The sequence below is a fragment of the Biomphalaria glabrata genome, chromosome 2 (assembly GCF_947242115.1).
Source record: "Biomphalaria glabrata chromosome 2, xgBioGlab47.1, whole genome shotgun sequence".
Lineage (NCBI taxonomy): Eukaryota > Metazoa > Mollusca > Gastropoda > Planorbidae > Biomphalaria > Biomphalaria glabrata.
The window spans coordinates 967,731-991,612 of NC_074712.1; the positions used below are offsets into that span (position 1 = coordinate 967,731).

General features: G+C 36.6%; 2 protein-coding genes across 3 annotated transcripts in view; both read left to right on the top strand.

The window, feature by feature from the left end:
• LOC106075898 (uncharacterized) overlaps positions 1–14,016 on the top strand; it is a 33,497-nt gene extending 19,481 nt beyond the window's left edge. Inside the window, exons 4-9 of one of the 2 annotated variants that reach the window (XM_056018690.1) lie at positions 4,870–4,899; positions 6,381–6,455; positions 6,660–6,794; positions 6,920–6,952; positions 7,222–7,248; positions 8,219–14,016. In XM_056018690.1, coding sequence (XP_055874665.1) covers positions 4,870–4,899; positions 6,381–6,455; positions 6,660–6,794; positions 6,920–6,952; positions 7,222–7,248; positions 8,219–8,461 — 543 coding nt within the window. In that variant the 3' untranslated portion in view covers positions 8,462–14,016. The remainder of the gene's footprint in view (positions 1–4,869; positions 4,900–6,380; positions 6,456–6,659; positions 6,795–6,919; positions 6,953–7,221; positions 7,249–8,218) is intronic. The other variant, XM_056018691.1, reaches the window with a different exon arrangement.
• A 6,880-nt stretch (positions 14,017–20,896) lies between these two features.
• Positions 20,897–23,882, top strand: part of LOC106058867 (protocadherin Fat 4-like) — a 111,504-nt gene continuing 108,518 nt past the window's right edge. The window contains exon 1 of the mRNA XM_056018693.1: positions 20,897–20,974. The gene's annotated coding sequence lies outside the window, so the exon portion shown is untranslated. The remainder of the gene's footprint in view (positions 20,975–23,882) is intronic.

Sequence of the window (23,882 nt, forward strand, 5' to 3'; positions counted from 1 at the left end):
AATTGACTAAAAGTAAGAATCAACCACCCATGAAATCCTGTTGTTTAATTTTATACATTTTTAAAAACAGTATTCATAAAGTCATTTTTTTCTATCAATGACAAGCTTGTTAAATGTTGAAGGCAAAGCATGATTGTACTAGTAGATCTAATTGTACAAGAAAGATTGATCTAGATAACCTTTCACATTCAGCTTATTAGCTAAAAGACCATGTCTTTTTTTTTTCCCCTTGGCCTAGTTCGGCGTCGGCAACCTGCGGCTCGCGAGCCACATGCGGCTCTTTGGATGTGAAGCTGCGGCTCTTTAGTTCCATACACAAATATTATTTATTTTATCGAAACATTTTAAAAAATAGTTCTGAATTGTTTAACGAAGATAAGCCACCGATTCTATCTCTCAGACACTTGTACTCGCTTTTCATCACACACTTCCCCATTACGCGTCGTCACTGTTGTAAATCCGTTGGAAGCTATCAGCCGTCGTCAGATGTTTTTAGGTAGGTTTTAATTCTCTTTCGACGCCAGACTAATTGCTATCTTCACCACTCGCTTTGGCTGTGACTTTTAGTTTGTTGTTTCATCTAAAGAACCGTTTCGTGGTTTCAAAAACAAACCAGAAATCTTGGGAAAAAAATCAAAGATTAGCCACTATCCGCTAAATCAGTACAAGATAGAATAGCTAAAATTTCCTCAAATGTAACATATTTGCAGGTGGAAGATATTCAACTTTTTTTCTGTCTTATCACTTGCTATAGACGAGTCTTGCAACATAAAGACATGGCACAAGTTGCCCATTTTGTCAGGTATATGTTTTCCCAAGGGCTAAAAGAAGAACTTCTAGGATTGGAACCGCTCTCGTGACTAACTAGAGGAGAAGATAGAATGCCGTGCGAAAAAAATCTTGAAGACAATCGTTTAGATAGCTACTGATGGAGCCAGGATTATGACAGGAAAAATAAAGGAGCAACAACAATTCGTCGGAGCAAAGTCAACCGCGAAATTTTTACGTTTTACTGAATTATACACCAAGAAGTGCCCAAAACATTTCTGGCCGGAATATAGTTGAGGTAATGAGTTTGGTAATCAAGATTTTTAACAGCGAACTGTTACTTTGTGGTGGATATAACACAGAAATTAAATGAGCTGAATCTAAAACTGCAAGAGAAGGAAAACCCAGCCTATGTTTTTGGTAGAAGAATCGGTTGGTTTTGAAGAAAAATTTCTTTTTTGCAGACTATATTCAGAGCCGTAAGTTACTTCATTTTCAATGTCTAAAACAGTATCACGATAAAGACACGAATTACTTCAGTACAGTTATAAACAAATCAGAATGAATTCCATGATAGACTTGAGCTATTCAAAACCAACAAAACCATTCTAGCATTCTTAGTTAATCGTCTGAACACAAACAGTAACGAAATCCATATTGATCCACTAGGAATTAATTCTGGATCTCTAGAAATGCAATTGATCGATTTAAAAAGTAAAGTGTCGTGGAGTGCAAAATTTACAGAGATGAAAAGCTAGGTGAAAATGTTGTAGGTCCAGAAATGTATGTACTTAACGCAACAAAAGTGGACCGCTTTAAAAGGAATGCCGCGAGTTCAATTCGGCGCATGGAATACTCTTCCAGACTACTACAGTCAGGTGAAGAAGTTGGCATTTGGATTGATTTGACTATCTTTGGATCAACATATTTGCGCGAGCAAGCGTTCTCTTGCAGGAATAGAGTTAAAAGTAAAGTAAGAATCCAACTAACAAATGAAAATTTAGAGTCGTGTTGGAAACTAAAAACAAGCTATGATTCAAATTTATCCAAACTTTCTAAAACCAAAGCCATCGCTCCAATTCAATTGGTTTTGCTCAATTATCTGGAATTGAAGTTAGTGTTGTAAGTAAATTTTTAACTTCTTTATTTGTTACCGAAATAAAAAAACAAACAAACTATCTAACAGTGACATATATCTAATTTGTTGTGAAAAACACTACTTATATATGAATTAAATTATATATAGGTGTTGTATTTTTTTTTTCATAAAAAAATTGTGTGCGTACTATTTATTTTTGGTTAGGAAAAAATGTTGTGGCTCTTTAAAAAATGGAAATTTTGTAAATTATAATTTTGGCTCTTCCGACTCAAAAGGTTGCCGACCCCTGGTCTAGTTGACACTTTGACAACATTGAGCTGTCTCCTCTTAAGTTGTTCATATTTTATTCAAAGCATAGACAAATATTGTTTCTCTGAAAGCATGGCATCTGTACGCTTTTTAAAAAGTAAGGCTTGTCTTCGCGTTGGAAGATTAATGAGGTATTCCACACGGCTACGCAGTCCCGGATTGGATCTGCTGTTACAGATTTCGCCACATCCAGCATATCCAGATATAACCTGCTGGTCTGCTAGTGGTCGATTTAGGTTATCTTTCTGCCGTCTACGTTTGTCCTCAGTAGCGTATTTTCTTTTGTTTTCAAATAAGTGTATCTTACAGCCTTTGTAAGAATTATCTCCAGCCTTGTCTCTCGTGGGGAAGCCGCCTGGTGTTAAATGCTTGTCAGGAGGGTTTTTCAGGCTCGTCTTGGATATGATTTACATGCCCGGGCTCCCCTCATGATCAGTACAGACCAAGCAAAGAATAAGAGAACTCATAACTAGGGCGTACTAAAAATAGAATACAGGCCGTTCAACTGAACAACAAATTGTTCAACATGAACAATTTTAATAATAATGACACGTTAACTTACACGAGTTAACACAAGAGTGTACGTTCAACAGTTTAATGAATGTATGAATATTATGACATGAAGGTTGAATACATATTAATAGTATGTACTATGAACTATAGCACACCTTAATCTCATTGCCACAGTCAATCGGGGGCTCGCAAAGCTCACATCCAAAGACATGGACGATAGTCAACTACAATATATATGGCTCCTTTTGTCTCGAAAGGCAATGGATGCGCCCAAATGAGTCACTGGCTTTGGCTTAATCGGGGCAGAATCTGGTGTGGCCAATCAAGCCAATTCTAGAACGGCAGACTTTGCCACAATTCGTACATGTGTATGCCTCTGATTCAGGGCTAGCGGACAGGGCAGCTTTCTTTTTATCCCTCTTGATTAAAGCCGCTTCAATTCTTTTGTTCTCAGCAAGGGTTGTCCCAGCACGCACAGTCTGTCTCCATGCACTCCGGTCACTCCGCTATGTTTTCCCCACATACTTTCGCTGATGCCTGAGGCTCTCATGTCTCGCTTGCAGACATCTCTATATGTTATACAATAACACATCCTACAAATCAAACTCCACTCCTGCAGAGTCCCAAGCCTGGGTCCCTAGATAAGAAAAATACACACTCCTTTGAGACCGCCATTCGCGCGATTATAAAAGAAACGATTTTATATCTACGACATTCAGAAGGCAGTACAATAAACTAACTTACCCAATACTGGGGCAAGAAAACCACACAGAGAACTCCCATCTCAAGGCAAAACAAGAGAACTCGCATCTCAAATAAACTAACTTATCCAATACTGGGGCAAGAAAACCACACAGAGAACTCCATCTCAAGGCAAAACAAGAGAACTCGCATCTCAAATAAACTAACTTATCCAATACTGGGGCAAGAAAACCACACAGAGAACTCCATCTCAAGGCAAAACAAGAGAACTCGCATCTCAAATAATCTAACTTATCCAATACTGGGGCAAGAAAACCACACAGAGAACTCCATCTCAAGGCAAAACAAGAGAACTCGCATCTCAAATAAACTAACTTATCCAATACTGGGGCAAGAAAACCACACAGAGAACTCCATCTCAAGGCAAAACAAGAGAACTCGCATCTCAAATAAACTAACTTATCCAATACTGGGGCAAGAAAACCACACAGAGAACTCCATCTCAAGGCAAAACAAGAGAACTCGCATCTCAAATAAACTAATTTATACAAATACTGGGGCAAGAAAACCACACAGAGAACTCCATCTCAAGGCAAAACAAGAGAACTCGCATCTCAAATAAACTAACTTATCCAATACTGGGGCAAGAAAACCACACAGAGAACTCCATCTCAAGGCAAAACAAGAGAACTCCCATCTCAAATAAACTAACTTATCCAATACTGGGGCAAGAAAACCACACAGAGAACTCCATCTCAAGGCAAAACAAGAGAACTCCCATCTCAAATAAACTAACTTACCCAATACTGGGGCAAGAAAACCACACAGAGAACTCCATCTCAAGGCAAAACAAGAGAACTCCCATCTCAAATAAACTAACGTATCCAATACTGGGGCAAGAAAACCACACAGAGAACTCCATCTCAAGGCAAAACAAGAGAACTCCCATCTCAAGGCAAAACAAGAGAACTCCCATCTCAAGGCAAAACAAGAGAGCAAACGACACCAATATAGCGCATCCTTAGAAACTAAAAACTAACAAAACCCTTATGGTGCACAAAAGAAAATACCAAGCAAGATGCGCACGACAGTGCTCTCTTCTATGCCATTTATTTTGTCCTAAAAGATTTTAGAAGATAATGAACCTGGGAGTACTTGGAAACTTCTGTGCCTAGGGCAGTAATCTCTCTCCAATGAAGTAATGCCATATTTTTTTTAGCTCTGTTTTCGTTTTCCACTTTGTAGCCACTACGATGTGGCTGTCTTTGGGGGACATGTTTCGTCTCATACAATTTCAATCACCACTTTGCTTAGGGAGTGATGATGTCTGTGGGGTAAAAGATTTCTCTATTGTTGCTGCCGAGTCCCTTTTTTTTTATACCCATGAATGTTGTTTAACTTAAGCTGTGTTGGTCCATTTGAATGTACTTTCTTGCTTGTTGTGGTAAAATTGATTTCACTTTTTGCTTTTTTCACAGCTGAAGATTAGTCAGCAAGAAATTGAAAAAGTGAGTTATTTCTATTTTTTTTGTATTATAAATTTGTTTCTTTTAGATTATATATATATACATCATGGTCTCTCTCTTGGCCTTGCTGATGATATCCAAGGAATGATTTGCATTAGATTAGGCAACTCAGTTGCAGAAGCTGTCAGTAGCAAATGACATAGTTGTGACTTGGCAGAATTTAAGTCATTGGTTATCGTGCATGACTAAATGCATGACGCGTAGGACGTAATCATCTTCTTTTTTGAAGTATTATATAAGATAAAATAAGATATTCCCAAAACCTATGGGGTTCCGCATTCCTGATTTTTCTGAGGTTGTTTCATGAAGCCTTAACACCGCAAGGCAATAAGTTTTTTTTTTGAGTCCCCTCTTCTAGAGGAATTAACAGACGATCTGCTTGAAGCTCCTGTTTTTAATTACAATGAGCGTTTAAAGCCAGAGGCTAGAGATCTATTGTTTAATCTTTGTTGAATGGTTGGTCTACCCAGACGTCAGGTGACATGGATATCTTTAATGTTGGTTGAATTGTGAAGCTACAAGAAGGGCAGACATCATGACTATCTTTGATGTAGCTTTAATTGTCAAGTTACTTCATATTGCTTCAAATGATGAATGTCTGGTCTTGTCAAATTTAAACCCTTTTTACCATCAGCTCCTGCTGTCCTGCACAAGTTTTTTTGCTAGGACATAGTCTTCATTTCTGAAGGAATATAGGAGCTGGGGTGGCTGAGTGGTAAAGCGCTTGGCTTCTGAGCTGGGTGGTTCTGGGCTCAAATCCAAAGACTGTGATTTTTAATTTGGGATTGTTATGGTGTCTCTGAATCCACCCAGCTCGATTGGGTACTTAACATGAGTTGGGGAAAAGTAAAGGCAATTAGTTGTTGTGCTGGGCACATGACACCCTTGTTAACCGTGGGCCACAGAAACAGATGGCCTTTACATCATCTGCCCTATAGACTGCATGGTCTGAGAGGGGAACTTTTACTTTGAAGGAACATCTGAAACATATAAAAACAAAGATAAAGTGAAGGGGCTGGGTTTGAAGTAAAGAAAAAATGTAAAATTTCAATTTTATTTGTTTCGTTCCTTGAAGTGGGAAAATGTTTTTTTTTGTAATAATGGATCATATATTTCTAATTTTGTCTTACCATTTACAAATGTTCCTTCTAATATGAAGATTTATGTGTTAGTCTTCTCATGTGTGTTAATTAGAGTCATTCGTATTCCTGGCTGATTTAGACAACTTAACATAGAAACACACAACACTTTTCAACGCTCTTTTGAGGCTAGGAAAGAAAGAGTACTTATATGAAGTAATCTAGGCTGGTTGTAATCACTTTTGTTAAGCATACAGAGATTAAAATATTTGTTAGGCATACCGGTACAGAGATTAAAATATTTGTTAGGCATACAGAGTTAAAAATATACCTGACACAAAATAAGACTTCTTCGCTCAATTAATTTGACATAGATCTTTTCAGAATCAAGAAACAATGGATAAACAGTCACAAGAAATTGATAGACTTTTGTTAGAACAACAACTGTTAACTAACAAGGTAAACTTTTCAAATCTTTTTTCAGGGGTGGGTCAGTCAAATTAAAAATAAAAAGTTACCCATCAAACCATTTTGTGAAAACACATGCTGCAATTTGTTTCTAAAACATCTATTTTGTTTTTGTATCTTCTAATAATTAGCTTCTGACATTTAAAACATGAATATTTATTAACATATATATATATATATGAATCCTTTTTCAAGGTCACTGATCAAAACAATCTAAATGTTGAATTAAAAAGTTTAAAAGAGAAAGTTCTAGAACTTCAAAGCCGGTTGAATGCAGAAAGAGCTGCCAAAACGGAAGTGGAGCTATCGAATCAAAAACTACAGGCAGAGGTTAGGACATCAAGATATGAAGTTCATTTTAGTTTTAAATTTATTAATTAATTTAGTGGTTTAAATTTAGCTTTCACAATTTTACATTGTTCATACAAATTTCTATATTCCATTTTTTTTAACAGTGCATCAAACTGAAAACAAAAATTGATATTTTGGTATGTAAAATTTTTTTCAATGTCAGTTTAATGTGTTGTAATTAAAATTACTCAGTAACATGAATTATCAAAACCAAATATGCACTGAATATGCCCCTCTGTTAACCTCAAATATATTTTATGATGAAAAGAAAATTCCATGATATGCTTATTTTCTTTTTTTTTTTTCTTCTACAATGCCTTCCTGCTACATTTGCTGACTGCTACATTTGCTGACTGATCACTTTCTTGATATTAACCGCTTGCTACCTTTTATTGCCGCTATGCAGAATGATTATTTGGAACGACAGTTTATTGTGAGTACTTTATAATAGGATAGAACTGTTACAACATTTAAACCGTACAGTGCACTTTTTACTACATAACATCCTTTCCTCTGGGAGATATTCTGAATGTAAATAGAGAGAAGAAATTCTGTTTGTTTTTTTAACTCTTTCTCTCCTAATTGACGATACTATCGTTGATTTGACCTTATTAAATTAAATTAATGTTTAATTTTAGAAACTTGACTTTGTGTTACATAAAAAGAGCATGCATTCCCCTTTAATTCTATACAAAATAAAACATTTTCATTTAACAAACGAAAAAGTTATTGAAGCGTAATCATAAGAGGGGGAGGGAAATAGTAATGACCACAATGAAGAATTCCGTCAGAATGTGGAAAAATAATTATGGAGAGAAAGAGTTAAAACAGTCTGTCTGACTGGCACATTTCTGTAATCAAATGATAAAAGTGTTAAGTAAATGTTGAATTGTTTAGATGAAAATTGTGCATCTATAGACACACACAAAATTGTATGGGATATCACTTTATCATCCATTCTGTAGTTAAGGAACGACATTTTCTTAGATTCATCAAACTTTTTAAAAAACTTATTAGGTCATTGTCTGAGGACAGATACAGCCATTAATGTACTGATTATAATTACTTACCATGCAAAGTTTTCAATAGAAAAAATATTTTTAAAGATTCTATTACTTGTAATATTAGTAGAAAAAATGTTTTGAAAGATTTTATTACTTTTAATATCAGTAGAAAATTATTTTTTAAAGATTCTATTACTTGTAATATCAGTAGAAAAAAATATTTTTTCAAAACTCTATATTACTTTTAATATCAGTAGAAAACAAATATATACTAAAGATTCTATTACTAGTAATATCGAGGGTCCGTTTGATTGCAAACATATTTATTTTTTACCAACTTTAGAACTGAGTTTATCTAAGCTACATAATTCACTGTAAATTTTGTATTTTATTTTGTAGGACGAAGGTCAAAGACTTCAGTCGTCAGAAGAGCCCCAACAGGAATTTGGCCTTCCGCTTCGTTATCGAGAGCCACCATCGGAGGAGACAAATTTAAAAGAAGTTTTTTCAAGTGTTGAGGTGGCCAGTTCTAATGGCACTGGTGCGACTCCTTACAGCCAGCCTGCCAGCCGTGAAGAGAACGCTGAGGATGAAATGAACAGTCTAAATGTAGTCCATCGGAAAAATCCAGAGTTCCATTAACCGTCAATTTCGCACTTCTCATCGAAATGAACTAGTGACAAAATTTTGTCAATGCTATTTAAATGGCAGCACTAATGGTGTGCTGACTGTGGATAAGGACGAGTATTTGGCAGCTACAGAATATTTTAACTCTGACTCTCATGAAATTTGATATTACAATGCAATGTTATTCAAGTACACAATATGCACACAACTAGCAATGCAATAAAATCTTCACCTGTTTTAAGTTCATAACATTCCCGTATCAGAAGTCACTTTCTCTTCCATTCTCTCATTACATAAGTGCACATGTATGTATGCATAATATTCTGATATACTAGAGAAGCTCGTTAGTTAATTACTATTAGGTCTATATATATCTGAGGCTGTGTGAAAAAAAGAGTCCTAATTAATGACTAGTGTATAATTACTAGACAGACATTAAAAGCAGTCAGCTAGTTTGAAAGAAGTCTTTTATGAATAAATTTGATTTTTTTTTTTCCCCTGTTCATCTGATAGTTTATTATAAACAAGGTCAAATAAAATAAATCTTACTGGAGTTGTTGCCCCTGATAGTTATCTTCTGTGGCAGAAACAAGCTAGGTGTATGCATATGTTCTTGTATACTCTCCTGTATATCTGTCTAGGTGACAAATTAAATGCAATTATTTATAATGATGTTAATGATTTACTACCATTGAAGTAATTCTGTGGACTAGCTAGTATGTCTAAGAATCTGGTATATTAACTAGTGTCTGTGGACTAGCTTATTGTATGTATAAGATCTGGTCAATTAACCAGTGTCTGTGGACTAGCTTATTGTATGTATAAGAACTGGTCAATTAACCAGTGTCTGTGGACTAGCTTATTGTATGTATAAGTATCTGGTCAATTAATCAGTGTCTGTGGACTAGCTTATTGTATGTATAAGAATCTGGTCAATTAGACAGTGTCTGTGGACTGGTTTATTGTATACATAAGAATATGATCAATTAACTAGTGTCTGTAGACCGGTTTATTGTATCCATAAGAATCTGGTATATTAACTAGTGTCTGTGGACTGGTTTTATTGTATGCATAAGAATCTGATCAATTAACCAGTGTCTGTGACTGGTTTATTGTATCTGTAAGAATCTGACTGTCTGTGTTTTAGAAAAAATCTGCATTTATTACCCCACAAATCATGGAGGCAAGGTTGTCTTGACATTTAATTTGTAAATGTTAACTCACTGGCTAATTTATTTTGTCACTTTTTTTGTCTGTGGATGCTAGGAAGCAGTAGAAGTAATTCAATTGTGCTAGTGGTACTACAGATATTACTTCAGATAGGATTGGTTGGACATTGACAGATCAGTGATAGTGTTAACATTTCTCTAGAAATAGAAATAAAGCAGATAAAATAACACAGCTCAAAAGGCAAGACTGAGATTGAAAAAATAAAAAGTCCAAAAGTCCTTCCTTAACTAATATTTTGATACAAAACTAAAATTACTTAAATTTTGTACCATTTGAATTAATAACGTTTGATTCTTTGGTATTGGACCAATTAAATTATAAATGTATGGCCTTAAAAATCATTGTAATATTCTGCAGAGAATTTTAAAAACATTGTTTTTACTTACAAAGTAATGAACCAAAGCTGGTCACAGACTTAGTTCTGAGGAATCAATTGTGGCACCAATCCACTTTTATATCTTGACGCTTGTTGTCTAATGTGCAAATGTATAATGACTATTTTAACTCTTTTTGTGTTAATTTACACATGTATTGTGACTATTTTAATTCTTGTTGTGTAATTAACACACAAACTATTTTGTGATTACTCTTGTTATGTAATGTGTATCATTACTCTTGTTATGTAATGTGTATCATTACTCTTGTTATGTAATGTTTATATTGCACAGTAATTATTTTCTGTTTACACTTGTTGTGTAATATACACAGTAACTATTTTTCTGTTTATTCATGTTATATACACCTGTTTAGCATCCAAGATTTTAAATGCTAAATTATTTCTCTTTGAACAAACATTTTGTGACACATTGAACTACTCACTTTAAAACAGTGACGCCCAAAATACGCCCTGCGGGCCAGATCTGGCCAGCGACGTGGTTCCATCCAGCCCGCCGCGTCGACACAAAGTGTAGAAATCCCCCCTTCCCTTTTTTTTTAAAGGGGCTGAAAAATGCATCTCTATGTTAGAGCCCTCACCTTTTATCTGATGGATTGGTACCACAACCTTTAACATTTGTTATTTTATGAAATGGGACTATGAATGTAGAATTTAGAATCTACCAGAAAAAGTGAATGTATTTTTTTTTAATTTTTGTATGGAACATCAAAATAAGCCGACATATTTGTTTTATAAAGAAAGTGGCATTATGAAACAAATATGGCAGCATTCTTGGTTTGAGCCGCGTATAAAACTGCACCTAGAGATTGGAGGATGGATGGGAATATTTATAAAAAAAAGAGACAAAAATTAAGTCGGTTGTAGAGTTAGCTACAATGTTGCTCATATTTTAAGTGAAAATGAGAAATGAAGTCATTTACTGAGGTGTAAAAAAAACTTCAACTTCAATTATGCCATTAATTAATGTAAGTACTAGATCTACTGGTTTCTAATCAAATAGTTTCAGGTCAATTTTATCTTTTGTGATTAGCGACAGGAGTCTCGAAAATAAAATGGCCCGCAGGTCAAATTAGGTTGGGCATCACTGCTATAAAACATTGAATCAGCTACATTAAGTTTTTCTGTTTTTTTTCCCACTTGTGACTTTTATAGCAGAACTATAAATACCATAGTCAGACTTCCTTGGTTGTTAGGTATTTCCTATAAACTGTCACCACATTTGTTCCAAATTTAATCCAGACCCCTGCATCCAAGTTTGGCCTAGGTATAATGATCCTCATTTCTGAGGAAAGTCTTAAACTTGTAAAACAAATAATTTTAATCTTTTTGCCTTGCGTTGCTTGAATTTGGTTCAAAATGTTCTTAAATTGATATGTAACATGATAATAGCAGGGAGGCACGGTGGCTAAGTGGTAAAGTGATTGGCTTCCAAACTTAGGTCTGGGGTTCGAATCCTAATGAAGACTGGGATTTTTTATTTCGGGATCTTCGGGCGCCTCTGAGTCCACCCAGCTCTAATGGGTAACTGACATTAGTTGGGGAAAAGTAAAGGCGGTTGGACCTTGTGCTGGCCACAAGACATTCTCGTTAACCGTTGGACACAGAAACAGATGACCTTACATCATCTTCCATATAGACCACTAAGTCTGAAAGGGGAACTTTTTTTTAAAATGATAATAGCGTATTCCTTACAATATTCTTGAGATCATCCATTGAAAGAAACTTTTTTAAACCATGCTTGTCTTAACTAGGATTGGGTGTGTTTATATGTTGGTATTTCTTGTTATTTTTTTAACACAAATCTTGAATATTTTTAATAAAAAACTTTACTGATTTACTTTCAACAAGAACATTAAGACCTACCTGTTTATAACTTTTTTAGATTAGTTTGTCATTTTAGCTCTTGTGTTTATGTTTTTAATGCTATCACAGCCCCTTGAGCCTACATTTTGTTTGTTAACAGCACTTTTTTAAATTAAATCATTACTAGTCGACCGGCGGCTTAGCATACGCCGCCATTTTGCAGGGCCGGCCTTAGGCCACTGCAACCTATGCGACCGCAGTGGGCCCACCCTTTCATAGGAGCCACGCTAATTCAAGGTGTATAAATTCTTAAATGAAACCATTTTATAACTTAAAACAGATTTCCCGCGCCCTCCTGTCGATTTACCAGGAGCTCCTGGAAATCTCCCGAAATTGCTAAAGATACGAAAAAGTCCTTAAAATATCCGGAATATATAGACAAAAATTGTCATTTTGCGGTATCAATCAATATGGAAAAAGGCAAAAAATAAAAACGGCATTATGCATTAGCTGTAATTGTGTAATCTGGTGAAAGAATCTTCTCGCGCCTCATACTAATGAAGAATTACTTGAGGTCAACAATTCTCAAAGATAGATCGAAACATTTGGTAATTCTTTCTATTGAGCGTGATCTATGTAGGAAACAGACTTATTATGATATACCGGTACTGTATGACTTTGCTACACGCAAGGCTCGTAAAGTAATTCTGTACGTAGTAAAGAATGAATAAGATGCATAGACAAATTTATTTTCTAATACAAACTCTTAAATTTCATTTATTATCCGCTTCCCTACCCAAACTTGGCCCCGCGAAATCCGTTTCGCATAGGGCCCCCACAATGATTAATCCGGCCCTGCTATTTAGTGACGGGTGAATATATATAGTAGATTAGTTGTTCTCTTTCCATGACTTCTTGGTCACAATGGCTAAGTCCGGCGCTGCTATTTAGTGTTTGTAAAATGTTTGTTTGTAAAATGTTTGTTTGTAAAATGTTTTGGATGTTCCTTCAGAGTTGACGATAGTTTACTTCATAGTGCAAACCTCCCACACAGCCATCTGTAGCGACGTGTGAATGCCTACTTTTTCTCCCCCCCCCCTTTCTTGTTTTTTCATGGGGTTACTATCCGCAGAAATAAGAGAGTGATCTTTCCTTTACTTCTTGCTCGTCCAAATTGTTGAGCAAAGAGAATTATATATATATAGATTGTTATGTACTATGCATTATCTATACATCTTCATTGTGTGAATTATTTACAGATGCCTTTAAAAAAAAAAGATTTATTTTTATATCTTGTGCATATTTATACTTAGTTTTGTTTTAGAGCATTATTGTTGAGCTATAATAGCTCTGTAATGATATTATTTTGTACAGCGACCTTTCTTATTTGTATTTGTGTGACTATTGTGATTATTTTATGCAAAGGATACTCTGTTGTTGTAGATATTGTAATATAAACCCAGTGCATACAATAACGAAATGTATATGTATTCGTTAACAAGTAAACTACAGATCCCGGTGAAATGTCCAAGTGCAAAAAAGAAATCTCTGATAGAATATTTCAACTCAAAACAGACGTAGTTATTATCAAAGTGAGTTTTATTTGTTGCTTTGGTCAGTCTAGAGAACACAATTGTTAAAATCTTCTTTTTTTTTTATTGCTCATTGTTTGTTTGTTGTAAAATGTTTTACATGTTTCGGATGTTCCTTCAGAGTTGAAGATAGTTGACTTCCTAGTCCAAACCTCCCGCAGGACGACAGGGGATGGGAGCGGGCAGGATTTGAACCCTGGACCATCGATAAATCTGAAGGACAGTCCAGCGCGCAAACCGCACGACCAGGCAGCCATCCATCATTCATCATTGTTTGGACTTCCTTGAGTGTCTTGTTGATTTAAGCTGGTGGGGAGCCGCTGGTTAGAGATATAATGGAAGGCCGTAGACATTTAATATAGTGTCACTAATGAGATTGTTTTTTTCGTTTACCAAGGGCTCCAACCCTGTCACAATATACTTTTTTTTCTATGTCTAGTTTTTATTTCAAACCCAGTGAATTATTGTTTTTATACCTGTACATGTATCTGTGTATACATCTTATTTCTATATAATAAAAGTAAAAAATAAATAAATGTTTTATTAGATTTTAACTCGCTTTCTTTTGACATTCATTTCCAGACTCCACAGTTAGATGGTCAAGTGAGAGTCATGTGACTTGTCATTCCCCACTATAAGTTTAGACAGACTGTTTCACCTGTGACTCTCTAGTAGTCTAGACAGACATTGAAGACCTATGATAAAAGGCCCATCACTTTATTTCTACCGATTTAACTCTCATAGACCTATAAGAAAAGTCTTTTAAAAAGCCAGGCTTGTGGCTAGGATAATGTCAAGGTCACTGTTTGGAACATTTTGCACTGAATGGACTCACGGAGAAGAACTCTGTATGAAATGTGTGTTTGATAAATATAACTTTCAGTTGGCAAGTAACACAAAGCTGTCAATTGTGCCTCTTTTTTTTCCCCCTTGTTCTCCATACTTTTCAGCTAGTTACTATTGACGTAAACCTTATCAACCGGAAGCAAATGATACACAAGTTGCAGAAGACAAGGAACAAAAAAAAAACTTGACGGAGAAAAGCATCAGAGCAACTCGCACACACTCAGGCTGGAGCAGCTGGCCCAGTGTGCAGCACAACATTCAAGGCTGACCTAGGTCTCAGCAGCCAAGAGGAAATTTAGAGGTTTTGTACAAAACTGCAATGTAAATCCCTCGTCCGTAAACCTTATCAACCGGAAGCAAATGATATACAAGTTGCAGAAGAAAAGGAAAAAAAAAAACTTGACAGAAGAAAAGCATCAGAGCAACTCGCACACACTCAGGCTGGAGCAACTTGCCCAGTGTGCAGCACAACATTCAAGGCTGACCTAGGTCTCAGCAGCCACGAGGAAATTTAGAGGTTTTGTACAAAACTGCAGTGTAAAACCCTCGCCCCTTGGAAAGACAAGTGGTCTACATTGAATCACGATGGATGAATGCCGCAGACCTATAACTATTTAAAATACGGATTGTATAAACCTAGTAGGGAGTCACAGTGTGATGGCGCATTAGTCATTTTTTTCTTACCAAAATTTTCAAACCTATTTCTAATTAACCAAATTGGATGTGCGTGCGGCAGTTTTGTGGCCCTTTATTTAAGGTGGGGTGGTTTATAAACATTTTTAAAGAAATATTGTTATTAGTTACATAGGTTTAGTTACAAAATCACAAAAGATTTTTTTATCTTCATTTAATTTTTTTAAATCTTAATTTTACCTTAAATTTTGTATTTTCCTTGTCGAAGTTTCTTGCCTCTTTTGGATATGACTATCAGAGGTAGAATTCATTTCATGTTACTTTCATGGAGTTAGTAACTAATAATCAGATAATATACCTAGTCACAATGACGAAATTGAGTCTCTTTCCATCTTATCTTATCTTATATAATACAGACGTTACTTCAAAAAAGAAGATGATTACGTCCTACGTGTCATGCATTTAGTCATGCATATTAACCATTGACTTAAATTCTGCCAAGTCACTGGTTTTCCTGGCTAGCTCAGGCAACCCATTCCATGCTCTAATAGCACTAGGAAGGAGCATTTGTACAAATTTGTCCTAGCATATGGGACGAGGAATGTGCCTTTATCTTTGTGTCTTTCAGAGTATTTTATTAAATTTTGTTTTTGTATTTGAAGATTATGGTTCAGTGTTTTATGTATGATTGCTACTTTACTTTTGAGTCTTCTGTCCTGAAGGCTTTCTAAATTTACTGATTTTACTAAAGGTGTTACTCTAGTCGAATGTGAATATTCGTTTGTTATGAATCGCACTGCTCTATTTTGTGCCTGTTCCAGTTTCTTAATGTTTTCTTGAGTTGAGGGTCCCAAACGGAGGATGCATATTCTATTATTGGCCTAACCAAGGTTAAATAACATTTTAGTTTTATGTTCATATTTGATTTATAGAAATTTCTTTTAATAAATCCCAATGCTTTGTTTGACTTAGCACCATTCTAGTATGACTCTGTAGACTATGTTCACTTTTAAAGGTGTTAATTCACAGTTGATCTCAAGATAATGTTCATACAAAATGTGTTTATTCTTGATGTGCATATTAAATGACGTTCTTTTCTATTTTCTTTGACTTGAGAATTAACGTCTAAACGTTGATTGCGTGAATGTAGTTATGTTAGATTATATTTGCAAGTAACTCTACTGCACTCGGGCTTCGTGGGAAATGGTGGCTTTTGATGTTCAGCAGTTGACTACAGACCAAATAAGCAAAACTATATATATATATATATAGTTCGTCCATCGTGGTTCGATGATGACCACTTTGTCATCCAGGGGGCTGAGGGCTTGCACTGGGGTTTTATGCCTCCTCATGTGGCTGGTGAGACCTATGTGAGCCCGGAATGTTCGGCCGCACACTGGGCAGGTCGTAGTTGGATCGTCGCGGTTGACCGTCGCCACTCGTTACGGTTGACGGCTCGTCTAGCACTGGCCTGTGTAATTTGTGTCAGTTGGACACACACACACACACAATTAGCCTACCAGACGAAGTCACGACCTACGATCATGTCCGGTATAGCGAAACCTGTGTGTGAAGTCAGTTTGGAACAGTTTACCTTTACCTATCCCTTAGTCTGTTGGACCGTTGGGGCACCAGGCAAGATTTGTCGACCGTCCTTCTCCATTCCTCCCTTTTTTTTGCCTTGTTCAGAACCTCTCTCAATGGCAGGCCTGTCCATTCTTTAATGTTGTCCTCCCATCGCTTTTTCTGTCTGCCTCTTCTTCTTTTCCCTGGCACTGTTCCCTGAAGAAAGGTCTTTGCGAGCCCCGTAGATCTCGTAATGTGGCCAAAGGTTTTAAGCTTTCGTTTTTTCACAATAGTAAGCAGGTCGTCATGAGCTCCGATCGCTACAGTAACCCTGTCTCTGATTTCTTGGTTTGTGATGCGGTCTTTGAATGTGATGCCTAGGATCCTTCTGTAGCATCTCAATTCCATTGCTAGGATCCTCCTCTCAAGCTCTGCATTCAACGTCCACGACTCACAAGCATATAAAAATGTGGCCATGACCAGAGAGCGCATCAGTCTAATTTTGGTGCCGAGGGCTAAGCCCTTATCTTTCCATATTATTTTAAGTTTTGAAAGGGCTGCTGTGGACTGTGCTATTCGGGCCAATAATTCGGGTTTTGTTCCCTCATCTGAGACAATAGCTCCGAGGTATTTGAAGCTGGAACAGTTGACCCAGACCAAGTCCCAGACGAGGCGGAGACGCCAGCAGAGTTTGATACAGCGGTACAAGAGTTGATACGGCGGAACGGGTACAGTCAGTGTTACATGTTGCTAATTGTACAGTATTGGCTGTGGTATATTGGACATTAAAGTGTTACGTTACTATGGAGCCCTGATATTTTCTTTACATTACATTACATTAAGGGAAAATGAAGGATAGTGTGTTACAGGTGTCCTTGACCCGCTTAAAAAGAACTGGAAAAAAAATGTATGTACCGTAACTCAAGAAAGCCTTTTACAAAGAATAACTTTAGTCTTTCATCATCAATATTTTTCCTTTGCGTTCCTCGTGGAACATCTGTGGCATTTTACGTCTCGAGAGACGATCTTTACCCTTTGCAACTTCTTGTGTGACTAAAGAGGCAAATCCTTGATACACAGCTGCTATCGCAGGTTTGGCATATATCACCAGGCGCCGTTGCAATTTTACCCTTCTTTCTGCTTCTGTTGTGTATGTTCCTCGTGGAACATAGGTCCTCAGTAAACACACGGCACTCTCCACGTTCTTTCGCTAGTTTTTTAATGGCTTCCCAGCTCTTTCCTGTCCTCTCGGCTTCATTTAGTAGATTGGTCGCCACGTTCTTTTTGGTCTTCCCCTACGTCTTGTGCCCTGGGGGTTCCACTCTAAGGCCTGTCTAGCTCTGTTGTTGGTAGCCTATCTTTTTCTAAGAGTGCGACCAATCCATCTCCACTTTCCTTGTCTTTAGAAGACTCAAATCTGTAATGACTGTGTCAAGGGTAGACAACCGCTAAGAGAAATGCAGACGTTAATATAAGAAACAGTAAAAACATGAGCCAGTGGGATACAATTTTTAGCTATCCTGCAGATTTGGATAAAGATACAGTTAATATTCATGTCTGTAGGAATACCGAAACTTGCAAGTAATAAACATTACTAAGCCAATTCTTCTTCTTCTACCCAGCGTTTTGCTGCTGAGCTGTGAGCTCCTTTGCAGACTGTGCCAAGTAAAAATAGTGTGCTGTTCTCTTCAGTTGTTCAGCACTGCCGCACAGGGTGTTGGTTATGTTGGGCTATAGTGGTAGTAGGGGTCAGCCTAAGGTGGGTTAGGAAGGGGCATTACGGTTTCATAAGGATGGGCGCCCAGTGTATACAAATGGGAAGTTGTATAGAATTTATTTTGTTATGTTTTACATGTTTCGGATGTTCCTTCAGAGTTGAAGATAATTACTTCCTAGTCCAACCCTCCCGCAGGACGACGGGGGATGGGAGTGGGCAGGGTTTGAACCCTGGACCATCGATAAATCTGAACGACAGTCCAGCGCGCAAACCGCATGACCAGGTAGCCATCCTGTTAAGAAGGTAATTTAAATACTAAACCGATTAAAAAAAAATGAAATTATAATAAAAAAATTGTCTCTGATCATTCTCTGCGGCCTATATAACAAACAACTACATCGGGAATAAGTTGATACTTACAAGCATATTTGTGCTCATTGTTTGTTTCGTTGTTTTTGTTTCGTTTTGTTTGTGTCTGTGTTTTTTATTTTTATATTTGAAAGCTTCATGGCCATAGCCATAATGACATCATCTACTCATGGCCTTACGTCCTTTATTGAACTTTGGTCCGTAAATCCCCTTTATTTTTTATCTTTCCGACACAGAAGGCTAATGTCTGAAAGTTTGTGGATAGAAAAATTCGTACAAGTTATCTTTCTTCATTAGAGCATGAAACGGGTAACCTGAATCAGCCAGGAAAACCAAGGACTTGGCAGAGATTATGTCTGTATTAACATGTGCGACAAGATTATTACACAACTCCCCGTACAGAAGTCGCTTGGGAAAGCGATTGTCTGGCATGCGGACTACGTGTCCCGCCCATCGAAGTTGGGACCTTTTTTACTGTCGCATTGATACTGTGCATGCCGGACAGCTTTAAGATTTCTGTGTCTGGCATATGGTCGGACCAACGCACCTTATGGATACTCCTTAGACAGCGTAGATGGAAGGAGTTTAGCTTTTTGGTGTGATGGGAGTATAGGGTCCAGGACTCTGATGCATATAGGAGTGACGGGAGAACTACAGCACGTTAATACCCTTGGGACGTAATACCACTGGGACGTAATTATCTTCTCTTGATGTAATTATCTTCTCTTGATGTAATTATCTTCTCTTGATGTAATTATCTTTTTTTGTTGTAATTATCTTCTCTTGATGTAATTATCTTCTTATGATGTATTTATCTTTTCTTGATATAGTTATCTTCTGTTTTAAAGGAACACTATGATTCAAAAGATTAGATTTATATTTCCAGGGATTTAATTGTCTTGGAGATGCAAGTCTTATCTTAGTAAATAGTAAACCTTTATATGTTGCTTGTAAAATAAGTGTATGGTTGGCTGCCTCGTCGTGTGGTATGTGCTCTGGACTGTCGTTCGATGGTCTACCAAGAGCCTTACCCTCCACTCACAAATTAAAATATACACTTTTTAAAACTAAAATCTGCAAATTAAATATTAAAAAAAAACCTGTAATGTCAGGTGAACTGTAAAAAAAAAATAAATAATTATCTCATTATCATCATTATGTTGTCTGTTGTATTTATGTGTATTTTTCTGTTGTGTTGTCTTTATATGAGAAAAGAGTCCTTGTAATCACAACAAATTTCTGTAAGGGATCAATAAAGCAGTCTTAGTGCAATAAGTTCATTTTGTATTTGTGTAAGTATTTGGTCTGGAACTAAGCTTAGTTCTAAGCAAATGTTCTCTCAAGAGGTGGATCATGGCTAGAATAGTAATTTCACAAACTCATAGAAATGACCTAGATTTAGCCTTTCTCATTCTTCTTCAACTTGCTCGCGATGCCCATTATGTGCCAGACTCTGCTATTTCAGAGTCTAAGGCATTTATTTATAAGCTCCAGCTTACTGAACTTTAAAGTAACAAAACGTGCCCCAAAAGAAAGTGGGCGTGTAAAAGTGCATTGCATTCAGAGATTTAAACGATTCTAGTAAACTTGATTCAACCTGGTAACAGGTTACGTTTACTTTAAGAAAGAACATAGGGGATTAATTAATTCAGTAAATTAATTTCTAGTAAAAATTTCAAATTCAGTAGTTTTGTCTTTGTTCATGTATGTACAATGCGTTGATTTTATTGAGAAAATTTATCCTTAGTTTGATGCCCCTCGCCACTTGATGCCACTCGCACATAACTAACTACGTCACCGATATGTAGGTAGATATCACAGACTTATAATTAGACCTATAATTGAAATCCTATTTTGAAGTTTAAAAAAAAGTAAAGAATGATTCTATGCAACATTGTGTCGTCACTTGCTGCCAACTTGCAGTCTCATCGATCGTTTTGAAAGTTATTAATCCCGTGAAATCTAAGTGGATGAAAACAAGTGATCAGAAATCGATTTATTGATCTCTAGAAATCAGCTCGTCACTATTTTCATTGTTTGCTGTTTGGGTGGGTCAATAGTGGCGTGTGAGTGTGCTGATGTAATGCGAAGTTTCTGTTCAGATGAGGAATGCCTGTGGTAACGCGAGTCCCTGTGTGTCGGGAGTCAGAGAAATGTGTTCTTTAGACGTGTAGCTAGAGCAGGTAAGTAAATATCAAATTTTATGAGGAAAAGTGAGTAGTGTATGTAGTTAAATATACAACACTCACATCAAAATATGTCTAGCACTTTTCAATCGAGTTTCATTAACTATCCAGTTCTGCGCTATGACGTCAAAGTCACGTGACAAAGCTGCTAGGAAAAAAATGGGCTGAAAGAGAACATCAGAATAAAAGGTAGTTGTTTTTTTTTCCTGTATAGTTTTAGCTTGTATCACTTGACTATATATTATCTTAAAACGTTTAGCTTGTATCACTTGGCTATATATTATCTTAAAACGTTTAGCTTGTATCACTTGACTATATATTATCTTAAAACGTTTACTTCCTGAACATGTTTACGCCCTGTGGTCGTTCGTGAGATTTTAACTCTACCCAAGTACGTGTATTGGTTTCCTGGTTGATTCTCGAATGGTACTTGAAAAGATAAAAAGCTACTGTATGTGAATAAACATTGAATACCTTTCATTTCTTCATTTAAAAAAAAATCTTTCTTATCTTATCTTATAAATTATAGACGTTCCTTTAATAGAGAAGATAATTACATCCAAGGCGCATCCAAGGCTTGTTAATCTAGACGTGAATTAATTAGAGACTTAAGCTCTGCCAATTAATTGGTTTTGCTGGCTGATTCAGGCAACCCGTTCCATGCTCTAATGACACTAGGGAAAAAAGAGCAATTGTACTGAATTGGTCCTTATATATAGAATAAGAAATGTAGCCTTTTTGAGTAATATAATCTTTTTGAGTAATGTAGTCCTTTCGAGTAATTCCAAGGTTACGTTTTAAGTATTTTAATATAATCCGGGTATTAAATTATCAAAGTTTTCACAAAATTCTTAACATTTCTTATAGCAAACACGTACAAACGCAGTTTGCAGTTGCTAGGCTACTTATAAACATTGAGTGGGACATAAATACACTCAATCAGCCTTATTCATTAAAATTTAAAACTTTTATTTTAAACTAAAGTTATAATTTCAATAAAGCACACTCCTTCAACATTTTTTTTTTACAATTGTAATTTATATAGAATGCTTTTATGCAGATTTTCCACTTATGTGTCCGTTGGCAAATTTGAGTATCCAAAGGGGTCCGTGGGTCAAAAAAGTTTGAGAACCACTTGGCCTAACTCACCCTTTATAACAACAATATATTAGTCTATTTAAATTATTTGCTCAGCATTGTCTAAATCACACGGTATACAAGGGTTGGGCATATTACTAGAACAAAACATTCCTACAAAGCACAAAACCAGGAAGTGCAAGAAAGTGAAGAAGGCAATAGAGATTCATTGAGAGTAGCAGAAGATTGAGACCAAAGGTCTAAACTGATAAAACATTTCACTTTAACAACACGCTAAAGAAGTCACGAGGAGGAGAAAAAAAAGAGTTTAGTTTAAGATGTGTTCTGCTGTGTGGGTGTTTTTGAATGGTGTGATTTTAAAAAAAGTAATGTTCCCCCTTTCAGACTTTGTTATCTATGGGGCAGATGATGTAAAGGTCATCTGTTTCTGTGGCCCACGCTTAACTAGGGTGCCATGTGGCCAGCACAACGGTCAACCACCTTTACTTTTCCCAAACAAATGTCAGGTACCCATTAGTGCTGGGTTCACTCAAATCCCGAGAGTAAAAATCCCAGTCTTCACCAGGATTCGAACCCGGGTCCCACGAATCGAAAGCCAAGCGCTTTACCACTCAGCCACCACGCCTCCTGTGTGATTTTACCAATGTGTTATTCTTTTTTTTTTTTTTAGATTTCTTGTATGTTTGACTCTTCAAAAAATATTTTCCATTAATAATTCTTTTTTTCTTTAATTTCCACCTAATCTAGATGTGTATCAATGTTTAGATTGTTAGTTGATAAACTAGGAATTTCAACCTATCTAAAAAACAGATGGGTGAGGCGGCCTTAGCATAATCCGGGCCCCGTAAGAGAAGACTATATATAGTTTTTTTTTATACCGTATCACATCACGGTTAACCAGGGTGTCATGGGTTAACAGTAACGACCCACATTTTCTATTCCTCAACGAGTGTCAGGCGGACTCAGAGGCGCCTTAAAGATCCCTGCCATACATGCTTAGAAAAATTGCGTAATTTTATTTTTTCGCATCAAATTCATTTAGCCTAGCTCCTCTATCTAGTGTCGGCCCTGTATAGAGTGTTTTTAAAAATCGAATGTTTCTGTTAGTAGTTACACCTAAGCGTAAATCTATAATTTATATATTAAAAAAAATAGTTTGCAAATATCTGGATGCCTCGCTCTTTGTAAAAGTTCTCCTTAAGCAAAGAGCTGCATAAGCAAGCAGCTATACAGGGCCACTCAATAATAATGATATTAGACCTGTTCTGAGTAGCAAGACTGTGGATTCTAATCGCTTAGATGTATATACTGTTTATCTGCTAAAAGAAAACATCAAACTGTGTGAGATGAGTGGACAGAAAAATATAGAAGTGCAGATCTTAGAGAGGAAGTGGAGATGGACTGGTCACACCCTTAGAAAAGATACCAGCAACAGAGCTAGACAGGCCTTAGAGTGGAACCCCCAGGGAACAAGACGCACAGGAAGACCAAAAAGAACATGGCGACGCAGTGTACTTGAAGAAGCAGAGAAGACCGGGAAAAACTTGGAAACCATATAAAAAAACTAGCAAGAGACCGTGGAGAGTGGCGTGTTTTTGTAGAGAGTATAGGGTCCAGGACGGGAAGGCAATAGAGATTCATATAGGTTCCATTAGGAACCCAATGAAATGATGATGATGATGATCTTCAAAAAATAAATAAATCCGCAAAAATTATTAACATCGCCGTACCACTATCCCATAAAATAAGGAAAACTGGAATAGAAAAACAAAGAAATTATGAAAATCTAATCTTAGAGATTGAACAACTATGGGAGCTTTTTGTTGTATCAACCGAGGGGATAATGACAACTGACCTCGTAGAAACATTCGGAGCCTAATCCCTAAGAGGATCCTTTTTTACCTGTCAGAGGGCAACACTGCTACAAACCGTTAGATCGTCTACGGGAGTTTTGTTTTGCCATTCATTTAGCCTAGTTACCTTCTCAAGGCCTACAATG